This window comes from Taudactylus pleione, unplaced genomic scaffold, assembly GCF_031769625.1.
Source record: "Taudactylus pleione unplaced genomic scaffold, aTauple2 ptg000253l, whole genome shotgun sequence".
In the NCBI taxonomy this organism is placed as follows: domain Eukaryota; kingdom Metazoa; phylum Chordata; class Amphibia; order Anura; family Myobatrachidae; genus Taudactylus; species Taudactylus pleione.
In genome coordinates, this window is record NW_028284655.1 from 2676688 (window position 1) to 2702223 (window position 25536).

Here is a 25536-nt window from a genome sequence, read left to right on the forward strand (position 1 = left end):
TACACATGGAAACGATTACCCCAGGGTTTCATAGACAGCCCCAGTATCTTCTCCCAGGCCTTACATGACTGTTTACAATCTTTTCAACCTACCAACGGATCTGTTCTAATCCAATATGTGGACGATTTATTGTTATGCACTGATTCGTTTATGTCATGTTTAAATGATACTAAACTTTTATTGCTTCATCTCTCGCAAACAGGACACAAGGTTGCTAAGGACAAATTACAGCCATGCCAGTCCAGGGTTAAATACTTGGGACATTGCCTAACCCAGGGATTATGACATCTGACAAATGACAGAATCCAGGCCATACAGAACATGACACTGCCGCAGAATCAACAGCAAATTCGTACCTTCTTGGGAATGTGTGGATACTGCAGAATGTGGATCCCAGGTTTTTCTATTTTGGCCTTGCCATTACAGGACTTAGGGGGTCATTCAGAGTCGGTCGCGAGCGCTGAGCGCTCGCAACCAACTCGATGTTGCCCCACTGGGCATGCGCACGACGGAGCCGGCTCCGTCATGCGCATGCGTGAGACCAGGATAGCAACGGACGCTCTGTCGCTAGGGGTCTCGCAGCAGACGGGGCAAGCTGTTGATGGTGAGTGACAGCTCGCCCCATTTGGGAGGTGGGCAGGGGGTGTGCCTGCCCAAACAGAGGCGTTCCCGCCGGAACACTTGCCGTTTGGGGGCGGCCCCACTGACATCATTGCTGATGTCAGTGGGGAGCTTCCTGCTCGATCAGAGCAGGAAGCTCCCTGGGGCTTACGAGTGCCCAGACCCAACCTTAGGGTCTGGTCGAAAACCCCGATGGTCGCGATGGTCTTGACCATCGCGACCATCACCCATGTTGGTTGCTAGACCTGTGGGTGTTAACCCACAGCTTAGCGATTGACAAGGAGGCGGTCGTTCAGGATGCAAGCGGCCGCCCTGATTCAGGGCAACCGCTTGCAACTAACGACCACCTCTGAATGAGGTCCTTAGGCTCTTCCTCAAAGCCTGATCGTGTCAGAGCAGGCTTTCCTTAATCTTAAGTATAGTCTGACAAGAGCACCTGCATTGGGAATTCCTGATTATGAAAAACCCTTTGATTTGTATTGTACGGAAGCTGATGGTTGTGCTGCAGGTGTCCTCACACAAAAACATGGTGATGCCAGTAGGCCCGTAGCATACTACAGTGCACAATTGGACACTGTGGCAAGATCACTCCCAACGTGTTTAAGAAGTGTAGCAGCAACTGCTCTATTGGTGAGTAAGAGTGAGGATGTGGTACTAATCCATGATATGATTGTCTATACTCCCCATGCTGTATTTGCTTTGCTAAACTCTGCCCAAACCAGACATGTCTTCTCAGCTAGGTTCACAAAATGGGAACTAGCCTTAATAGCACCTGCAAACATCACCATCAAAAGGTGCAGAACATTAAATCCAGCTACGTATTTACCATATGTGCAACATGATGCACAAAGGGTGGAGAGAGGTGAGTCACTGGCGAAAGGTGAGTTCTGCAGGTATATTGATGCACATGATTATATGGAATATCTGAATCAAACCTTTACTGCAAGACCTGACATACGGGATACACCTTTAGAAAATGTAGATGTGACATTTTACACGGATGGGAGTTGTCATAGACAAACTGACACTGGAGAGTTATGTACAGGTTATGCTGTGGTAAATGACGAAGTCATCATAGAAGCCGAACCTTTAGGCCCACCACACTCGGCCCAAGTGGCGGAACTGGTGGCACTAAAGAGGGTGTGTGAATTAGCGGAAGGTAAATCTGCTAATATCTACACTGACTCGAGGTACGCCTTCGGGGTAGTACACGATTTCGTCTCTCTATGGCGTCTGAGAAAATTTTTGACAGCAGCAGGCACACCAATTGCACATTCCAGACATATAAAAGGACTACTAACAGCAATCCAATTGCCTAAAACAGTGGCGGTAATTAATTGTAAAGCCCATACATGTGAGGATGATCCGGTGTCACTGGGCAACAACAGGGCAGACAAAGCTGCAAAATGGGCAGCAGGGTTAAAAATGAATGTACCAACTGAACAAATCATGACTTTTCAAACAATTGATATGCTGAAATTAATTGAGATGCAAAATTTGTGTTCTATCCAGGAAAAGTCAGTCTGGAGGTCCAAGGGATGTGGGCAAGAGTCCTCTGGACTCTGGGGAGATGGACAAGGTAAGCCAGTGGCTCCCAAAGCATACTACCCAAGCCTGGCTGAAGCAGCGCACGGTCTGACTCATTTGGGAAAGCAAGGTATGTGTAAATTGGTGAGAGCATACTGGTGCGCACCGGGTTTTTCTTCTCCCTACCGAACCATCCCACATTCCTCCCACTGACTGACCTTTCCAGGTAATACAAATTGATTTCATCCAATTACCACTCTGCAGGAATCTCAAGTATGTATTAGTGTGCACTGATGTGTTTTCCAATTGGGTTGAGGCATACCCAGCTGCCACTAATACTGCCGCGTTTACTGCCAAGTAAATTGTTCAGGAGTTTGTGCAGGTACGGTATCCCTAAAATTATCGAGCGTGATAGGGCTACTCATTTCACAGGTGATGTTTTTCAAAATATGTGTAAACTGATGGGTATTAATAGTCGACCTCATACCCCCTACCAACCGCAAGCCAGTGCCAAGGTGGAGAGGATGAACGGTACTATTAAAAATAAATTAAGTAAGATCATGGCAGAGACTGGACTAGGATGGCCAGAAGCATTACCGTTGGTCCTACATAGCATAAGGACCACTCCTAGACCCCCTCTAAATCTGTCCCCCTTTGAAATACTGTTTGGTAGATAACCTCATTTGATTATAAGTCCACAGGAAGACTTGAAAGGTAACAACGAGGTAACTGTAAGGTATCTTATAACAATGAGTAAACAGTGAAAACAGCAACAGCAGAAACTGAAATTGTTGTCGAATGATATGCCTGAAACAAACTGTCATGATGTTGAACCTGGAGAATATGTTATGATCAGAAATTTCTTCACGTTCAGGTTGTTTGACTGATCGTTGGGAAGGTCCGTATCAGGTGTTGCTGACGAGTACCACATCTTTGAAGGTGACCGAGAGAGATACCTGGGTCCATTCCACTCACTGCAAGAAGGTCAACCAACCGGTGGTGAAACAAGGCGGAGACGAGGCAGCTAACGTGGACCTTTCGATCGCGAGCTTGTTCCAGGAGGGTTAAAAGGTTGCAGTGAGATATCTGAGCTAAAAAGAAATTTGTAGGCCATGCTACGGCAATGGACTGGTCAGCTGTGTTCATTTTTGTATTCTCTTCCAGAGTTTCCATCATCCTGGTTTGTTTGGGGATCTCTGGTTTCTGTGACGAGGGACCGATAGAGGAGATGGGAGCTAATTGCAGTATTGATGGAGTGGAGTCGAGAGGAAGAGTGCTATGCCAATCAGGGGAGTGTTTGACCAATCTTAGTACAGTAATTGTTAAGAGATCTGCTATTCTGGATACTCAGAGACAGTGTGAAGGTCTATCGTCTGAGGATTATTGTATGTGTGAGTTCTGTGGGTCCGTAGTCAATGAGAGATGCATCCGACAGTGTCAACCTAAGTATAACCAGTATTGGAGTAGGTATCCTTTAAAGGATTATCACACCATGGTGGGCAAAATTTTGAACCAAACCGACTGTTGGGTGTGCTCTCACGTGCCCCAAGGACAACATAATGTAGGATTAGTGCCATTCCCATTAAACATATCTGAGATTTCAGAATTGCAAAAAGGGAAGGCACTGGATTGAAAATATCTTACTACCAAACCACCCCATTTTAAACTCCACCAGTACCAGGCAGATAAAACACTTATATGTTTAAACATCACCAACTCCAAAGAACCAGGAAGTTGGGAGGTGACTGGGAATAACCAGACGATGACCTTCTCACAAAGAGCTGACCGTGAGCCTATGAATTATGAACTGTTACGCAAAATTAGGTCAGGTGGAAGACACTTCCGGTATAAATATACACTGAGTAACACCAAATAAATGATTGGTAGAATACCAGAAGGGTACTGTGCTAAGGTTATACAACCAGAAACATGTATTTGCCAGATGGGAGAACCTGAGATAGGATAATTTGTGAGGGAAATGTGTTTGATGATCATGATGCATACTATTCCTTATGTTCTCCCCGATGACGTATATTTTATATGTGGAAGGAAAGTGTATAAGTGGCTCTCTCCGAGTTCCGAAGGTTTGTGTTACCTGGAAAGAGTAGTCCCAGAGGTTATGACCCTCACACATGGTGAAATGCTTGGTATTCATAAAAACACACCATCACCATATTTTCACACACAGTATGAGCACAGAGACAAAAGAAATATGATACCTGGTGATGTGCATAAAACCACACAGTTAATTAGTGAGACAAGTGGCTTTCAAGTTTTGGTAGCACTGGATCCTACCAGGATCGCTCGGGGTAAACTAAATTTACTTATATCCAAGATCTTGCTAAATTAATAGATATCACCGAGATGTATGATGACACGTTTAGGTATACAGGTAGGGAGTTGCAAGCTTACAAGAAAGAACTTGTGCAACATAGACTAGTGTTAAATTATTTAACAGCTGTCACTGGAGGGTATTGCGTAACTTTGGCCACCCAATTTGGAGTAAAGTGTTGCACTTACATTACAAATGATACCAGCAACCCCAAGGAGGTGATAGACCAGAAGATGGATGAAATTCTGCAGCTGAAATGGGAATTTCGAAAAAAACATAATGCTTCAGTGGCTGAAGTAGAGGAGAAGGTAGAGGAATGGGTTTCATGGTTGAACCCAGTGAAATGGTTCTCAGGTCTAGGAGAGTGGGTCCAGGAAATGATTGTGAGTATAGGTAAACTCCTGATCCTCATACTGGTTGTCATCATAGTAATTGGCTTATGTGTCAGGTGTGTTCCTACTGTGTTGAAATGCGGAAAATGTAAAGATAAGGTAAACCGGAAGAATGAAATTATGATGGTGACCAGTAGTAACAATATGAATACTGAGGTGAATGTAGGACTGCATTACAACCCTGAACTAGAAGGTACCATCGTATAATGTATAAGATTTAGATATGAATAAAATGTGTTATTAAAATGTTATTTTAAAACATCTAAAATAATGTAAGTCCCAATTCCCCCCTCAAGACTTTTTTTTTATAGAATTGGTGCATCCCCACATCTTTCCCATGATCTTCCAAAATCCACGGTGTGCGTATAAGGGTAGTTTTATGTCCCCTCCTAGAGACACATTCTTGATGGATTAAGAACCACCTTGTGCCATCCCATAATATAGCATTGAATAATATATGTCATAATGTAAGCCTGAATTAGTTTTTAGATCAGAGTATGATAGCATGTTGTTTGCTATCAAAGGGTAGACTGTCGAAGCCAGATAATTGGCTGAGACAGGATCGGTGTAAAATTAGATCGGGGCAACGCCATTTTGCGAATGGCAATGAGACAGCATTTTGTGACTGGCCGCCCAGCCATTATAGGTACATACGGCGATGCTATTATTTAGCGTAGTGTGATTCCCACGCAATAGAAAGAAGTTAAAAGTCCTCATCATTAAATACAGACAGTCACTAAAACATATAAAATGATCAACCCTGCAAAACACATACCAAGGTAGACTCCAAAAAAACACGTAGTCGCACAGCGCTAACTAGCGTCTTTTCTCAATTCCCCAATACTTACACACTGCACACTTACATAAAAGGTTCCCTAGCATTAAAGTGTAATATTCAAGGTTTATTCAGTAATTATTAATGTTGTGTAATAAAGGTTATTTGATATCTAAGGTTTAGTACATGGTAAGCAGACCGTGTTTGGTGTTGTACTGATCCACTGTGTCTCAACAGATTTCCGGTATCATCGGTGAGAAGATCGCAACATGCATCTGCAAACTATGGACTATAGAGAGTTAAAACATTAAAATGTACTCTGTAATGTTGTCAGCTTAGATTAGCATGCAGCGGAAAAAGGACACAAAGGGTTGTTGGAGGCTGTTTGTGTTCATTCGAATTGACCTATGAACTATCCTGTTACAGAAGCACCTTTAAGAAGAACCAATGGAATCATGCCAAACTTGTCTATTGTATTGCCTATCCCTGTAAAGAGTATATATGTGGGCTCTCTGAACTCGGACCTCAGTCTTCTTGCTGTGCTGTTGGCGGAGGTTTCTATGCTGATGCCGGTATCTGGGTCCAGAGCGCATCCGTATGTAACAACTGTACCTTGGGTCTGTATGATTTATTTGCACTAATTGTCTTTAGATCACAGCGTGTAACCATCTGTTTTTATATTGAATAATAACTTTTTGTACTTTGGAACCACACTCAAAGTCTGAAAGCATTTATTTACTGTTTGACTCATTACGCTAAATAGCGACAATTTAAGAAGGTATAGACAGGATTTGCATAGAGGTTTTAAATAGGTATCCATATATGTGTGACTGAGGGAGGAGCACAGCAAGAGCCACTGACTGCTATAAAACTGTGAGTGACTTGTGCTGCTGCTGATGAAAGCTGTAAATGTATTCTTTATAATTCATTTATAAATATAATGCATCCATCACATTAGTGCATGAGCTACAATATCTTGGCCTGCAATTCACTGTTTTCACCTGTGGCAAAGTACCTTGATGGCTTCCTACAAACTAGCGTAAAGACTACAGATAGTTATATACAGGATACAAATTACTTAATTTGAGGTATTATGACACTACTTAGATGTGAGGGAGCCTTGTTGATAACTATGGATGTTACGTCCCTTTATACGGTTACACCACACTGTGAGGGCATTGACACTGTAAGAAATGTGCTTCTGCGATCCCATACTGGGAATCATATAGAATAGAATTGACCTTGACATGTAACTTCTTTAAATATGGTGACCGCTACTACTTCCAAACCGCGGGAACCGCTCTGGGTAGCAATTTAGCCCCAGCATACACCAACCTATATATGGATTCTTACGAGCGACAGTACATCTACCCGCGGTTTGGAGGTAATATTGAATATTATCGATGCTTTATTGATGACGTGTTCTTTCTCTGGAAGGGCACCACAGGGGCACTACAAAATATGTTGTTTGAGCTTAATGGACTGGATACCCCGATTAGATTCACCATGGAGTCCAGTGCCATTGTGATCAACTTCCTTGATGTAACAATATTTACCACCAATGGGGGATATGGTCACAAACTGTTTAGGAAAGTGACAGACCGTAATACACTCCTCCAATATAATAGCCACCACCCTATACCTTTGAAACGTAACTTCCCAGTTTCTCCATTTTTGAGAGTTTTGAGAAACAACTCAGAAACAGAGACCATAGAACTACAATTGAATGAGATGAAACTACGTTTCTTGGAGAGGGGATATACGAATGATATAGTGAACAATTGCCTCACTAAAGCCCGCAATATCCATATACATGGGAACAAAAGAAAAAAGGAAAACTACTCAACCACCCTTTGTTGTCACAACCACCTTCAACACAGCAGGTATTGCTCTTAAAAAGGCTATTAAACAGCATTGGCCAATAGCTGCCACCGACCCTGTCTTTAAAGGTCGTTTACCCAAGACCCCACTTATAAGCTACAAGAGGGGCTCAAACTTAAAGGACCTTCCTACACGTGAAAATACCACATGGCTAACATCTGTAAAAACTGACTGTGTTCGGTGTACAAACTGTATGACATATGCAGGAGTATAATGGCTGGCGATTCTTTTTATCACCCACATACAGGCCGTAGAATAAAAATTACACATCGACTGACATGTACATCAGATCATGTGATCTATATACTTTGGTGCCCATGCTCCCTGGTATATGTTGGAAAGTCAGTCTGTCCCCTACATGAAAGAATGGCAAATCATAGATCATCAATTAGATCTGGATTGACAATGGGCTCGACTGATAAACCAGTCGCTAAACATTTTTTGGAGGCACAACACCCTCTGGCATCCCTCAGGTGTATGGCGATTGATTGGGTACCACCACCCAAGAGAGGTGGTAATAGAGATAAGCTGCTACTTAAAAGGGAAGCAAGTTGGATCTTTAAATTAGATACGATCTGGCCAAGAGGATTAAATGACTATATACCAGTGTTTCCCAATCTTTTATGAATCACGGCGCCCTAGTGCATCAGCTTTGTTTTCACGGCACATCTAAGCCAAAAGTTTGGTTTTGATAAATTCCCCAAAAAATGCAGTGAAGTAAATAGTGCTTATACGTTATCCTTAGGTTTGGTTATATAGTGGTGGACAGGTTTGCGCTTCTGTTTGTGCACTTATTTACATTACATTGACCATAAAGAATTTGATTTGGTGCTGGACCACCAACCTGAGGCACCCCTGCAAGTGTCCCGAGGCACCACAGGGTGCCGCGGCGCATAGTTTGGGAACCACTGCTCTATACAATATAGCATCTTTTTGAATTAGGATGCTGAGAATACTTTGTATTTGATCGGATGACTGGACTGTGTGGATTTTGTGACAAGATGGAATCCTCCTAATTGATATTGGACACTGACTTTCTATTTTTTACTTTTTATTTACTATTTTGGCTTTGTTTATTTATTTTATTTTTTTAATAATTTTTCTTCTTTTTTCCTTGATACTTTTTTGGCTCTGATACAGTTTGTGACCATATCCTAAATTATACAAATTAGGAGACTTGATAGTCTCTATCTATATGAAGTATAATATATCCATTGTGTCTCCGGTCAGACTATACTGACCTGAATGATAGCACTGTTAATCACTGATTAGCCACATAGTATACAATATATAGTGCATACTCTCTCCAATGTGATTGCCCCATTTGGGCTTCCGTTAGTTGGTAGTGAGTAGCGGCGTTGCTAGGTAACGCAGTTTGCCTCAGCATTGCCTAGGAACGCAGAAACAACCCGGCGACTCACTGTGATGTCATGCAATGGCGCCTACAGCGGGAAGGAGCCGGGGAGTCGTACAGAGGTAAATGTGACATTTAGAATGAATAAATATTGTCTTCAGCTGTACAGCGATATTGGATTAGATCATATAGATAGTGTGTAATACACACGTTGTGCTGATGCATTTTATGTATGTTTTAATTGTGCTAAATATTATGCTACCCTTGATTGGTGGGTGTGCTTCTCCCTTATATTCCAATTAAACTCAGGTGTATATATATGGGGTGGAGGGATTGTTTATGCATACCTCCCAACATGACCCTCTCCAGGAGGGACACAATGCTCTGGTCCTGGACTTCACTGGTAAGAGGCGGGGCTGCAGCGCAGTTCAAAATTCAAATAGGGGAGTCACAACAACTGTCATTTCACATGCTGCCAAATACCACTGGCTGGGACTCACTGGCAGTTGGTGTGACTCCCCTATTTGAATTTTGGATTGCGCTGCATCCCCACACCTGGAGCTGCCACCAATCATAAATTACCAGGGAAGTCCTGGACCAGAGCATTGTGTCCCTACTGGAGAGGGTCATGTTGGGAGGTATGTTTATGTATCTTGATAAAAGTCCAAAGTAGGACTGAAACGTCGATGATGCTGTCTGTACCTATGCTGTGAATAAAGAAACAAACTTTTAAATCTACTTGAAGACTGGTGAGTGCACCTCATTTTGTACCTATCCTATATAATATATATATGATATATATCATATGTGTATATATATATATATATGTTATATTATATATACTGTGTATATATATATCATAGATATATATAGTAGAGATGTGCTTCGACCCTCGTGTTTTGGTTCTGGATTGGTTTTGCCAAAACCTCACCTCCGTGTTTTGTTTTCGTGTTTTGGTTTTGGATCTGGATTATTTCCTATAAAATCATAAAAACAGCTAAAATCATATAAAATGGGCCTGATTTTGTTCCTACAGTATAATTAACCTTAATAACATTAAATTCCAGTAATTTCCAATCAATTTTGACCACCTCACAATATTATTTGTTTCATCTAGTTAAGACCAAAAGGTTGCATCCAGCTAGCTGGCTGACTAAGCTAAGTTATACAGTGGGCGGCACTAACATGTGGCAGTTCAGCTTCTAATTTCCAACATGATACAGTGTGTTATACAGTGTGGGTTGGATACACCAATAGTGCACTTACTGCGACAGCAGTGTTGGCAGAGCGGGGTTGCTGACGGTGTCCTCGGTACATGGAATGGCAGTGCTGCGGTGCTGGCAGTGTCCTCAGTGAAGGGTACCGTTGATGTTGGCAGTGCGGGGGTGCTAGCGGTGTCTTTAGTGCAGGTTTGCTGGCTGTGCCGGCAGTGCGGGGGTGCCAGCAGTGTCTTTAGTGCAGGTTTGCTGGCTGTGCCGGCAGTGCGGGGGTGCCAGCAGTGTCTTTAGTGCAGTTTTGCTGGCTGTGTCGGCAGTGCAGGGGTTGCTGGAGGTGTCCTCAGTACATGGAATGGCAGTGCTGCGGTGCTGGCAGTGTTCTTAGTGAAGGGTACCGGCGGTGTCAGCAGAGCGGGCGTGCCGGCGGTGTCCTCAGTGCAGGTTTGCTGACTGTGTCGGCAGTGCAGATGTGTTCTCAATGCAGGGTGCTGGCTGTGTCGGCAGAGCGGGGGCTCCAGCGGTATCCTCAGTGCAGGTTTGCTGACTATGTCGGCAGTGCAACTGAGTTCGCCTGCAGGGTGCCGGCGGTGTCGGCAGAGCGGGGGTGCCAGCGGTATCCTCAGTGCAGGTTTGCTGACTGTGTCGGCAGTGCAGCTGTGTTCGCAATGCAGGGTGCCGGTGGTGTCGGCAGAGTGGGGGTGCCAGCGGTGTCCTCAGTGCATGTGTGCTGACAGTGTCGGCAGTGCAGGGGTGTTGGCGGTGTTGGCAGCGGGGGGTGCCGGTGGTGTCAGGCGGTGGGGGATGGTGGGCGCCATCTTTTTCTTCTGTGTGCATTTTCAATGGGCCTAACGTTGATTGGCTGAGAGCCGTGACAGACGGCTCTCTCAGCCAATCAGTGTTAAGCTCGCTCAATACAAAACCTCGCGACCCGACAGCGGGGTCACAAGGTTTTGCCTCGGGTGAAGGGCAGGCAGGGAGATCCGAGCATAGCTCAGATCTCCCCAGATCTCCGAAATTCGGGTGGGTTCGGATCTCTGAGATCCGGACCTCGCTCATCTCTAATGGATGCCAGTGCTTGGGATCCTGGCAGTCAGCATCCCGACAGGGTTAGGATACTGACACCTGCCAGTCGGTATCCTAACCCTCCCCCTTTCCTTAAACCACCCTCCCCAGTGTCTAACCCTAACCTCCCCCCATAGTACCTGAACCTAACCTCCCCGCTCCCTAAACCTAACCCTCCCCCCTTAGTGCATTTCCCTAACCCTTCCCCTAGTGCCTAACCTCTACCTCTCCTCACCCTGCTACTTACCTTCGGGATGCCAGCGGTCTGGATGCTGGGATTCTGACAGGTGTCAGGATTCCAGTACCGGATTCCCCGAAGTGTAATATATATATATATATATATATATATATAGCGTGTGCGTTTATATATATATATATATATATATATATTTAGAAGAAGAGAGAGGGGACAAGCGCCTGATAGTGTGGTATTATCAAATAATACAATGAACATTTTTTAGAAGTGAGTACCCGTACCATAAGTACACTTGTATATTAAGCGTAACAATAAATCCGTCTTTAGACAGGAATCCCTCACGTTCCACCTTTCTAATTGCTCTCTTCCCCCGACTCCAGTATGCCACCAATTTGGATATCATTAAAAGTGAACTACAGTCACTAGTATCCAATTGTTAATGTTTTTTATTTCATGGTAAATAATTTTTAAAACAGTGTTATAATAGAAATTCAAAAACTTATCTTAAAGACAAGGTGGCTAGTCCTAAGGGAGAGTTTTCTTGTAGAATCGTGATTTCCAGGGATATACAGGATAGTCTCTTAATGGTGCATGGTATTGGATAGAATTCCCAACATGCTTCGCCTCATAGGCTTCCTCAGGGGTTATGAGGGACCTTATTCTGAGTCTCCTAATATACCTGACTGATCCCGCCCTCTATTGTCTCTGTGCTGTTTATATCAAGTACAGGCTACTTAGTCTTTACCATGAGAGGCGCCATTTTGTTGGTGATTCATCCAATACATAGTAGTTAGATGCAATTCTACTAGGAAGAAGGCAGGATCCCCAGTGTATAAAAGACTGTTATATTGTAACCGCGTGTTGATATATTATGAATCCAAAGACAGTATTGAAACAAATATTAGAGATACAATTATGATAATAATACAAAAAGTTTTTTAAAATTTAAATAAAAAAATCCCTAAAAATCCTTAAAATTATTAAAATAACTCTCTACAAAATATTATCTAAAAACCTTCTCGAAAAAAACTTGTGCAGAATACTTAATAACTGCATAAAACATTGGGGTGGAGAATTAAAAGGAGTACTTGAACATCTATAAAAATTATAAAAATGGTGCAATTTCATAACTTTCATTATGTCCATGTGGATGTAATGTGTTCAATTCATATATCCAATACATCTCGCTCTGTGAGAGTAATTTTAACAAGTCTCCACCTCTAGGACCCAAGGGGACATTTTCAATAGCTTTATAGGTAAAAGTATCTGTAGAGGCATTATGATGACCGAGAAAGTGTTTTGATAATGAATGACTTTCCACCTTGTTTTTAATATTACGAAGATGTTCCTGTATCCGTAATTTTAATAGACATCTGGTGATGTCTATGCGTTCCAGACTTCAGGCTGTAATTGCCTGCAAAGCATTTGCAACAAAGTATTAAAAAGTGAAAGTTTGATTTAGGATTGTTTAGTTTGTCCCATTACTTTTGGCCCCTTAAAAAGTGGGAGGCACATATAGAAACCATTGTAATTCCTACACCGATCACCTAATTTGGATGTAATTACCCTCAAATTAATTCTGAAAGTCTGCAGTTAAAGCACATCTTGTTTGTTTTATTTCAAAGCCATTGTGGTGGTGAATAGTGGCCAAAATATGAAAATTCTGTCAATGTCCCAATATTTATGCACCTGACTGTATATAATGATGAAACATCCACTGTCACCCACTTATAAGTTTATTTCCATTCCAATTGTTCCATAATATTAAGTACACTGACAGTATCCTTCAGGTATGAGGTAAGTTTCTGAACTTGGGGATTCAGAAAAACATCCACATATTTAGATAGATTTGCTGTTAAGGAGTCTATACCAACTACAATTGGTCTGCCTGGGGGTTTCTCCATGTTTTTGTGTATTTTGGGCAGATGATAAAAAATTGGTATAATCGGATTATTATTCAGAATATACTGGTATTCCTCCTTGCAGATTAAATTGAATGAAATGGAGAGCTTGTACCAATATTGGTCTGAGTTAATTGAGAAAATGCTCTGTGGGATCCTTAGGTTGTGGCTTATAAGAATTCACATCATTGAGAAGACTCAGTGCCTCTTCTTCATAATCCTCCCTGTTTTGGATCACTAGCCCTCCTCCCTTATCGGCTGCTCTAATTACCAGGTCTTTGTTATTTTTTAGTTCTTTGAGGGCGTGTTTCTCTGCGTTGGTCAGATTTTGTTTTTTGATGTCTGTATTTTCTCTGTCCAATAGGTCTTTTTTGACCAATTCGTAGAAAATATTCAAGTGATGACCTTTGGGCTCCAATGGATAAAATTTGGAGGAGTGTTTTAGGTTAGATTTGAAGGAATTATAATTGATGATAGCTGCGTTTTCATTCTTAGCAAAATGACATTTTAATGTCAATCTCCGTATAAACTTATTCATATCAATGTACATTTGAAATTTGTTTAATTTTTGTGTTGGAGCATATGTCAGTCCTTTACTTAGTGTTAACACTTCAGGTTTTGTTAGAGTATGTGAAGACAGGTTGAATATGCCTTGATCTCTGGGGTCTTTGTCTACTGATAATGTTTTCTTTTGTTGGGGTTTCTTCCTCCTACCTCCTCTCTTTCCTCTTCGTCTGGTAATCTTCTTTTTAGCGGAGATGCATGTGGTAAATTTTCCCGTGCTAGATATTTCCAATGTGTTGTCAGTGTAGGTTTTCATTAGGGCGGGTGATAAAAAGCTCCTCGTTAATTGAATTGTTCCTGCTAAGTGCAGAGAATCTATTCGTAGTAGCCACCGGATCTCTTCTTTGGAAGTAGACCTGTTTCTCTGTTTTAGGCCTATTATTTGTACGTGCCTTTGGATTTGATGGTTTGGATTCCCGGTATTGGATACTGCGATCTCTGGGTGGAGGTCGGAATCTCGACCAATTTTTCACGCGGTTATTAGCATAATCTTGTTTGTCCCTCTGGAATTTCCTTTCCTTATTTTTGATAACATTATCTTCCATACTTTCCATTTTTTTAGTAAGTGTTTCCTGATTGATGTTAAGGTCTTCACTGTCCTTATATTTGTTCAGTGATGATTCCTTAATCTTAATATCTTCCTCCAATTTACAAAGAAATTTGTCTTTCTCTTTGATGACGAGTCTCATTAGATTGGAGGAACATTCATGTAGAACACAGTCCTACTCTTCCTTAAATCTGGAATCTTCCAATCCAAAAGTCTGATTTTTCAGGATCCTAAGACCTCTGGGTATATGATTAACTTTCAGGTAATGTTCTAGTCCCTTAATGTAACACCATATTTTAGTTTCTTTGGTGAGTGCTTTTTCTAAGTTCCAGAATAGTGAGTCTATGTCCTCCAATTCTGTTGTGCCAGGTTCATTATTTTCATTAAAAACCTTTTTACACCAGTCCGATCTCTTGGAACTGTGTGATTTAAACATCATACTGATTGGGTCGGTCCTGCTACCTAGTTCCTGTGGTTGCCAGTTCTTGAGATATAGAAGTAGTGGAACTTTGGCGTCGTGGCCAGGAAAATATATTGTAGGTAATGCAAGGTCTGTTCTTGTGATCACACTATAATATCCTCTTCCAGTAATATAAGCACTGGAGAAGTGTGGAATGGCTTCTATATTTGTCCCAGATTCCTGTCTTATGTCTTTTAAAAAACCCCAGGAGAAGTCTGTTAGAAAAGCAGACTAGTAATGTCGGCTTCTGTGAAAAGCCGGAATGGGACCTGGGGGTGAGGATGTGAGGAGAGGGAGGGCTCCATCCACAGGCCACTCCAGGTTTTGGGCCTTCCAGCCTGGTAGCAGGCTCATTAGGGCTTCCACCTGGAACTGGCTGATTTAAGCTGGGTTTGTTTGTGGCTGAGTGTTCTCACACCTGGGGGGAGCTGGCAGTCTAGCCTGTTCAGAGACAATTGGTTAAAACCCTGTAAGTACTGTGCACGTGTTTTGTTGATGATGAGGGCAATAGGCCCTACCACTGTTTAGCAAGGGAATCTGCTGTGTAGTTAGTGCCCAGCCGGGCTAGGACTTATGTTTATGCTTTTGTTTAGATTTTTGTGTGTGGAACAATAAAGACTGGCGCCGACCAGTTTGTACGAGATTCCCAGACTTGTCTCCTGTTTCTACGGCTGCTGTGTGTAAAGAGGGAGTCCATCTACCCCCGGAGAGGGACCCCTATACCAACTGTGTCACAACATATATATTATGTGTTTGTACATGTGTGTGTGTCATACAGTATATATGCAAGGTCCGGCACTCGCTGGTTTCAATGAAGCTGCTTAATGGATGCCACACCCCCAAAATGCTGTGGCCACACCCCCTCTAGGGGTGGGGGCCCTGGAAGTTGCTGTACCAGGGCCCAGGAGTTCTCTTGGCAGCCCTGGACAGTAATAGCGTGCGAGTGAAACATTTGCACTCTATTACATTGCCTGATTTCTATGCTCACAATGGCAAAACATCTGGATGCGTTTTTTCCCATTGTGATTTGTGGGGATGTGAGAAACGTGAGTTTTCATGTTGCCACACCCTATTACATAGGGTGAGTTCTGAAAATGTGTGAGCATAGCTCTATACTCGTGCTTTTTCAAAACTCGCACCCTATTACATCTCGCCCATTGTATGTACACATGTTTTTGAAAATACAGAGGAAAATAATTTCCGGGAATAAAGAGAAAATAACTAAGATAAGGTGTTTATTTACACAGTTTGGTACATTCACTAGGATACTGTAATGTCTGTATTGTATGTAGGACACCTAATACTCTGTATGGTATAGATGTTACTAGAATGTTGTCTATTGTACATGTTGTCACACCCTATTACATAGGGTGAGTTCTGAAAATGTGTGAGCATAGCTCTATACTCGTGCTTTTTCAAAACTCGCACCCTATTACATCTCGCCCATTGTATGTACACATGTTTTTGAAAATACAGAGGAAAATAATTTCCGGGAATAAAGAGAAAATAACTAAGATAAGGTGTTTATTTACACAGTTTGGTACATTCACTAGGATACTGTAATGTCTGTATTGTATGTAGGACACCTAATACTCTGTATGGTATAGATGTTACTAGAATGTTGTCTATTGTACAGAGGTCACGTAAATTCAGAAGTCTGTGTATTGTTTACAGGTCATTAGAATTAACTCTAATATACAGGTTACAAAAATACCTATGGCAAATCCTGCTCTATTCATGGTATGTATGCAGGGGGGGGGTGCAGGCTGCAAAAATATTATTTTTATTTATTTTTTCCCCTAAGGGGGCGTGGCCACATCTCCCGCGACTAGGGCACGTCCCCCTTCACCCGGGCCCGACGTGTCTTTTGGCGCGTCTGTATGTATGTCACTGGAGTGGTCTGTGTATTGTATAGCAAGCACTACAATAAACTCTCTAGTATACAGAGGTTTCTAGAATGTTCACTGTATTGTATATTGGTCACCAGAATGCTTTCTACATTGTACAGATGTCACTAGAATTCTCTGCATTAAATAGATTTTTAGCAATTTTTTTAATGTTTTTATTACCATTCCCACACTTGTTTTTGCCTTGACCATTCCTACATTACAGTGAGCTAGTAGAAAATCTTAGGCTTCTTGCTTGTGTTTGCTCCTCCACCAGACTGTACTGTACCTGCCTGTCATCCATCTCTTCATCATAATATATCTAGCGAAATATTATGCTAGCTTTATGTTTATACTAGCTGTTGCCTGCGGCTTCGCCCACGATGAAATCGCTTCTGCCAACATTTTTTTTTATTTGAGGTGTTCTAGCTGTATTGCTTTGCACAGGGGCCCTGACGCGGAGTGGCCACGTGACTAGCAGTGCTATACAGACTTGTGGCAGCAGCGGCTTCACCCACCACTCACACTGTGTGCCCTGTACATAGACTGCTATGTAGCCTATCACCCACCACTCACACCAATGTCACTGTGTGCCCTGTGCACAGACTGCTATGTAGCCTATCCTATTCATCCACCACTCACAGCTATGTTACTGTGTGCCCTGTGCACAGCCTGCTATGTAGCCTATCCTATTCACCCACCACTCACACCAATGTCACTGTGTACCCTGTGCACAGACTGCTATGTAACCTATCCTATTCACCCACCACTCACCCCAATGTCACTGTGTGCCCTGTGCACAGACTGCTATGTAGCCTATCCTATTCACCCATCACTCACACCAATGTCACTGTGTGCCCTGTGCACAGACTGCTATGTAGCCTGTCCTATTCACCCACCACTCACACCAATGTCACTGTGTGCCCTGTGCACAGACTGCTATGTAGCCTGTCCTATTCACCCACCACTCACACCTATGTCACTGTGTGCCCTGTGCACAGACTGCTATGTAGCCTATCCTATTCATCCACCACTCACACCTATGTCACTGTGTGCCCTGTGCGCAGACTACTATGTAGCCTATCCTAATCACCCACCTCTCACACCAATGTCACTGTGTGCCCTGTGCACAGACTGCTATGTAGCCTATCCTATTCATCCACCACTCACACCTATGTCACTGTGATCCCTGTGCACAGACTGCTATGTAGCCTATCCTATTCATCCACCACTCACACCTATGTCACTGTGTGCCCTGTGCACAGACTGCTATGTAGCCTATCCTATTCATCCACCACTCACACCTATGTTACTGTGAGCCCTGTGCACAGACTGCTATGTAACCTATCCTATTCACCCACCACTCACACCTATGTCACTGTGAGCCCTGTGCACAGACTGTTATTTAACCTATACTAATCACCCATCACTCACACCACTGTCACTGTGTGCCCTGTGCACAGACTGCTATGTAGCCTATCCTAATCACCCACCACTCACACCTATGTCACTGTGTGCCCTGTGCACAGACTGCTATGTAGCCTATCCTAATCACCCACCACTCACACCTATGTCACTGTGTGCCCTGTGCACAGACTGCTATGTAGCCTATCCTATTCACCCACCACTCACACCTATGTCACTGTGAGCCATGTGTACAGACTGCTATGTAGCCTATCCTATTCACCCACCACTCACACCTATGTCACTGTGAGCCCTGTGTACAGACTGCTATGTAGCCTTTCCTAATCAAATGTACGCAGGCCCAAAGCACTTCTCCCACTGAAAAATCGGTTCCGGATTTTTTGCACCAACTTAGAACAAACAGATAGACAGAATGTTCTTATAATATTAGTATAGATATTGTTTTACCCTGCTGTATGTGGCAATAAATGGTTGTTACATATTTCTAGTGGAGAGGTTTCCCTGCTTATAAAAACTGTTACCATTTTGCAGGAGGCATTGGTACCAGTAATTGGAAATAAAAGGTTCTGGATTGGGCTGAGAAAGGACAAAAAAAAGGACTGGATTTGGGTGGATGGAACGACCCCAGTGTTCACGTAAGTTATAAATGAAGCAATTTAATAAGGAAAAAATGGGTTTAAAAAGAAGCGCTCCGTACTGCAGTAGTAATTTCACTTACAACTATCAGCCAGGTGTAATTAATTCAAATTAAAAACAGGTTTGTGTATACACACAATGTCAAACAGAAAACAGTGCTGTATTTGTTCAATTTGTACTCAGAGACAAAAATCCAACGTCAATATAACTTCTAGGATAATCTTTTCCACAGCAAAAATCTATTTCTAGATAAAATTTTGCCACAAGTTCATAATCGGATCCAAAAAGAGGACGATGATCTTTCCATATAAAATAAAACTTTAATACACAAACTTTTTTAGATAAAAAAATCAGAGAAAAATTTTCTCTCCTTTTCCACAATGAAAAAATCACAATGTCTTTCCAGAAAAAATAATAGCACACTTTGTATATTTTCCTCCACAATATATGCATGTGTTCAGGGTGGGCTTACCGGACACTGCAGGAATCTCACCCACATGGCACAGCGACTCTTTTTTTCCAGGTGTATAAGAATAAAAGAATCCTACAAATCCTGTGAGGAGACAATCCAGGACAATAATTCCTATAGCGGTGGATGTATACCGAGCTCGGCTCTCACCCGAGTCCGTCACCGTTCTCTTAGACTCCTCCTCATGGGACCACGTGACTCTCACTCGCGTCTGTGTGCGGCTCTCACCCACAAATGTTGGTCTGTGTCAGCCAATGTAGTGCGGCTCCTGAATATGCTGGCAAACAGCTCTCACCTGTATGCCTCTGTCTAACACGCAAGATGATATATGTGGAATATATAAATGATATAGGCTCCTGTCTCAGATCAACTTCCAACGCGTTTCTACCCTCTGCGGGTCTTTCTCAAGGCATAGTTGACCTGAAACCTCCCCTTCCTTTTAAGATCCCTGCAGGTTCGGTATCCATATTCCCGTCTTAATATTAGATATACACATTACAGGGAAAATTAAAGCAATAGGCTTACTATAAAACAAAATCCGTGTTTAAATACACTTTAAGACAAATACACAAATAGGCATATCTTGTACCTAATGGACTTAATAATAGCCCCTGTTCTACGGATAAAAAAGAGGAAAATGATTTCAGCAATGAGAAAATAAATTTTCACAAGAAGTCTATTTTTAATCCCGTAAGCAGCAGAGGAAACTTTGTTGAAACATATGGGAAGTTAGTCACAGAAGATCTAGAAAAATTATGTGATAATACAAAGCAGAATAACCGGAAAAATAATAAGTTTATGTCCAATATTTCAAAAATAGAAAGGGATGCCATGAAAAAATTGAAGGACAAAAAATAATTTATAATTAAAGCAGCAGATAAGGGAGGAGGAGGAGTTGTTTTAGATGCCACTACATATGAGAAAAAAATGTATGATTTGCTAGCAGATAAGAATACATATATTTGTTTAAAAAAGAATCCTATTGAAAATATTAAAAAGGATTTATACAATTTAATAGACAAATATACATTAAATGGAGTATTGTCAGAAAAGGAGAAACAATATTTAACAATTGAGCATCCAATTTTGCCTGTCATTTATGGACTTCCAAAAATCTACAAAATTGTGGAAGATCCTCCATTACGCCCAATTATAGCAGGTATAGGATCTGCTACAGCTAATCTATCCGAAATTATAGATTTCTTTCTGCAGCCTATAGCCTGCAAAGCTAAGGCATATCTTAGAGATATTACTGATGCAATAAATAAGTTAGAAGCCATAGAGTGGAAACAAGGTGATCTATTGATAACAGCCGATATATCGGCATTATACATTATTATCCAACATGAAGTGGGATTAAATGCGGTAAAAAAAGCATTAGACGTAGAAACATTGGATACGGATACAAAAGCTTTTATTTTGGAAGGTATACAATTTCTTTTAGTTAACAATCATTTTACCTTTAAAGATGGACATTATGTGTAACGGTCTGGAACGGCGATGGGGACGAAATTTGCACCCAGCTTCGCGAATATCTTCATGGGCATGTGGGAGGAGGTCCATGTATGGCAGGAACTGGGGGCGGGTTTAGTCGCATACCATCGATACATAGATGATATCATTATGGTATGGAGAGGTGGTTTGGATGCTTTTTCCATTTTTCAAAAGAACCTGGATAATAATAACTTTGGGGTTGTGTTGACCTATACTATTAGCGATACACATGTACATTTTTTAGATTTGACTGTATATATTAAGGAATTGAAGATATACATAAAAAACTTTTTTAAGCCCACGGATAGCAATTCATTTATCCATACTAGTAGTAGTCATCATCCTAACTGGCTAAAGGGTGTTCCTAATAGTCAGTTTTGTAGAATAAAGCGCAATTGCACCAGTGAGGATGTATATAAAGAACAAGTCCAATCTTTAGTCATGCAGTTTGTAGATAAAGGCTATAAAAAGGAGAATATCGAAAAAACCCTCCAAAATATCGAGAGGACTAGACGGGAAGATTTTTTAGTAAAAAAACAAAAAATACAAGAAAAAGATTTTTCCGTATCTTTTGTCACTATGGCCCTGATTCAGAGCCGGACGCAAGTCGCTGCTCGTTCGCTCCGAGTGATGTTTGCCCAACTGCGCATGCGTACGGATCTTAATACGCATGCGCGAACCAGTCAGTGCGGCCGAAATTCATTTTTTAGTAAAAAAACAAAAAATACAAGAAAAAGATTTTTCCGTATCTTTTGTCACTATGGCCCTGATTCAGAGCCGGACGCAAGTCGCTGCTCGTTCGCTCCGAGCGATGTTTGCCCAACTGCGCATGCGTACGGATCTTAATACGCATGCGCGAACCAGTCAGTGCGGCCGAAATTCATGTGCTCGCAAAATAGCGAATGCCTGATAATTTGAGTGACAGAAAGAGGCGTATGTGGGTGGTAACAGGGGAAGGTGCTTGAAAACGGGGAGTGGAGATCCGATCGCAGGCGTGCTTAAAGGTCAAAACGGGCGTATTATGGGTGTGCATATTTAAAACAGCAGCGTCATTGACCACGTCACTGGGTTATTTTAGAGCCAGAACTGCTCGGAAAATTGTGGTAGCAAACACCAGCCCCAAGAATAGCGAGCAGCTCATACCCTGGTCGATGTACTCGATTAATCTAATAAATAGCGGACATGACGTAGGATGCGAGCGGCCAGGGGGCATATTTTTTCAAAAAACGAACGCAAGTTTTGTTCACTCGTTCAGACATAGAGGCGTGAACAGACTGCAAACAGCGAACGGTTCATTTGAATAGCCACCCCTTGTTTTAGAACGAGCGACCGCAAATAGCGAGTGGCTCTGAATGAGGTCCAATGTTCAATAAAGATTATAAAAAGTTGGAAATGGTTTTAAATAAGCATTGGCATATTTTAAAAGCTGATCCTATTCTGAAAAATGAGTTACCTGACAAACCTGTTGTCATATACAAAAAAGCCCCGAATTTTAAAAATGTGTTAGTTAAAAGCACTATGGACCTCATTCAGAGTCGGTGGAAGCGGCCGCACGGTCGTACGCCTCCGATGTTCGCTAAACTGCGCATGCGTAAAGTTCGCAATGCGGTGCGCAAACTAGCCGCTACGATCAGAAATGTCTCTCTCCTTGAACACAGCCAGGTCGGTAGTTTGAGTGACAGATTGAGGCGTTTGTGGGTGGTAACAGGGGAAGGTGCTTGAAAACGGGGGAGTGGGGATCCGAACGCATGCGTGCCTAATTATGCGAACGGCATTTTATGGGAGTGCATACGGTTTATGGGAGTGCATAATTAGCAAAGTAGCGTCATGGCACATGTGACATGGGAGGTTTTTACACTGACATGATCGTAGAGCTTAAGAGAGGGTATGGTCAACCTTAAGCTCTACGACCAGTTCCGATGGTTACCAATGCTCGCGATTAATCCTTATATGCCCGGAGATGACGTGTAATGCGTACGAGAAGGGGGCGTATTTTTTGTCATCCGACCGCTTCCTCCCCTTGGTCAGCCAGTAACCGATCCGAACTTAGGGACGCAACTTGCGAGGGAATCATTTGCATATCCTTTTCCCGTACGACCATGCGGCCGCTTCGACCGACTCTGAATGAGGTCCTATGTCTCCACCCAGAAGATTAAGTACTAGAATAATTTCAAAAGGATTTTTTCGATGCGGCATGCGTATAGGGTGCAGGAGTGTGGGAAGTAAAGAAAGTAAGAAGATTATTAGTTTTTCTTCATGTGTTACAAAAAAGTCTTACAAAATAAATCAATTCCTCACTTGCAACAGCAGTAACATTGTATATCTTATACAGTGTAATTGTAACAAGCAATATGTGGGCAGATCAAGCCGCCCTTTTAAAATAAGAATGTCTGAACATTTGAGAAATATTCGCAATGGGTTAGAAACGCATCATATGTCAGCACATTTTAAAGAAATACACAGTTGCTCTATTGAGAATATAGTTAGTTTTAAAATTATTGAGTGCACTGAAAAAAAGATGCGACAGGGTGACTTGAAAGCTATGCTAGCAAAGGCTGAAATGAAGTGGATCCATGAATTGAGAACTCTTAAACCCAGAGGTTTAAATGGGGAATTTGAGACTAAATGGTTTCTTTAGGTACATATGATATCTTATTTACCACACAGAGTTTAGCAAGGAATAAACTTGTGTTGGATTTCAGGATAGGAGTCTTTTTTACTGTTAGAACAGGGGCTATTATTAAGTCCATTAGGTACAAGATATGCCTATTTGTGTATTTGTCTTAAAGTGTATTTAAACACGGATTTTGTTTTATAGTAAGCCTATTGCTTTAATTTTCCCTGTAATGTGTATATCTAATATTAAGACGGGAATATGGATACCGAACCTGCAGGGATCATAAAAGGAAGGGGAGGTTTCAGGTCAACTATGCCTTGAGAAAGACCCGCAGAGGGTAGAAACGCGTTGGCAGTTGATCTGAGACAGGAGCCTATATCATTTATATATTCCACATATATCATCTTGCGTGTTAGACAGAGGGGCAGAGGCATACAGGTGAGAGCTGTTTGCCGGCATATTCAGGAGCCGCACTACATTGGCAAACACAGACCAACATTTGCGGGTGAGAGCCGCACACAGACGCGAGTGAGAGTCACGTGGTCCCATGAGGAGGCGTCTAAGAGAACGGTGACGGACTCGGGTGAGAGCCGAGCTCGGTATACATCCACCGCTATAGGAATTATTATCCTGGATTGTCTCCTCACAGGATTTGTAGGATTCTTTTATTCTTATACACCTGGAAAATCTCGACGCCTGTCATTAGACCTACGCTGGGAGACCAACACCCGGCATAACGAACGAAGGTAAGCTGGGCGCCGGGCATGTGGACATCTGCGGTGGGGGGGGTGAGGGTTAGGTTTTAGGGCTCCCGGGGGGACTTAGGGTTAGGCACCCCCCCGGGAGGGTTAGGTTTAGGCTAGAGGAAGGGGGGGTTAGGATAGGGCACCCCCGGGGGGAGGTTAGGATTATAGGCACCCCCCCCCGGAAGACTTAGGTTTAGGCTGCGGGGACAGGGGGGTTAGGTTTAGGCACTTAGAGGGGGGTTAAAGTTAGGCACTTGGGGGAGAGGTTAGGGTTAGGGGGGAATAGGGTTAGTATACTTACCTTATTAGCGATCGGGATCTTCACCTCTGCCGGGCTTCCGCTGTCGGGATTTGAACCATGCGGCCGGCGGTGTTACCTACTACACCCAGAATAAATGTATTTAATTGAACTTGATTATTACTTTCATTTTGTATTTGTTCCTTGGTAACACCATGCTGCACTGCAGGTGGGCAGATAATAAAATGTGCAAAAAGATTTAGATTTGGGAGGAGCGTTTCTGAACTCAGATCTGATGGAGCTGTATAAATAAAGCTGTCCAGCATTTGTGCGCTACATGTAAAAGCAGCCAGTATTTACCCTGCATGCAACAAAATAAATGTATTTACTCCCCTTTCAGTACAACATGGTTTGTCCAGGTGCAAAGTTATTCATTTTTTTATTGCCTTACTCCCAACTGAGAATGAGCTCCATTGTGTCTTGTCTTTGCAGTAACTGGTATGCTGGTGAACCGAATAATGCCGCCAATCGGGAGCACTGTGCAGAGATGATAACAGGAAGATGGAATGACTTGGACTGTAGCCAAACAATAGACTACATCTGCAAAAGACCGGCCAATTGCTAAGTGTGCAATCAAGGACTATGTAAAGAACTATGAGCCTGATCCATTATGGATCGCTATTGCGATTGCAGCTGAGATTATGTACGGAGATCTGCTGCGAAAATATGCTAATGACTGCAATCTCACAGCCAGCATAGAGACGTCCAAAGCCAGCACAGAGACGCCCACTACCGCTTTGGCGCATCCGTAATACCTTGCAGTCCTGCGTATACATCGGGAACGTCGAGTAACATCATCCCCTCACGCACAATTACAACATGTCTGACACAAGCGCGCCTGTCCATTTGAACATCGATACTTGGGCGTGTATAAATTAGCCACTACGATGGCATACACAGCTTGTGCACCCACTGCGTGCGACGAGGTTACCAATTCCTGAGTAAGGTCAGACCTGTTGTAATTGTGCGTGAGGGTCCGATGTTACTCGATGTTCCCGATGTATAAGCAGGACTGCAAGGTATTACAGATGTGAGATAGCGGTAGTGGGCGTCTCTATGCTGGTAGTGCGACGCCATTGCGATAGCATTCATTAGCATATTTTCACAAAAGATCTGCGTGTGTAATCGCAGCCACG

At 42.5% G+C, this 25536-nt stretch overlaps 1 protein-coding gene across 2 annotated transcripts in view; it reads left to right on the forward strand.

Moving 5' to 3' along the window:
- LOC148515100 (CD209 antigen-like protein C) overlaps positions 1-25031 on the forward strand; it is a 122601-nt gene extending 97570 nt beyond the window's left edge. For both annotated transcript variants that reach the window (XM_088480445.1, XM_088480446.1), the window contains exons 10-11: positions 18672-18775; positions 24833-25031. In XM_088480445.1, the coding sequence (XP_088336571.1) occupies positions 18672-18775; positions 24833-24965 (237 nt within the window). In that variant the 3' untranslated portion in view covers positions 24966-25031. The remainder of the gene's footprint in view (positions 1-18671; positions 18776-24832) is intronic.
- Positions 25032-25536: the final 505 nt, after the last annotated feature.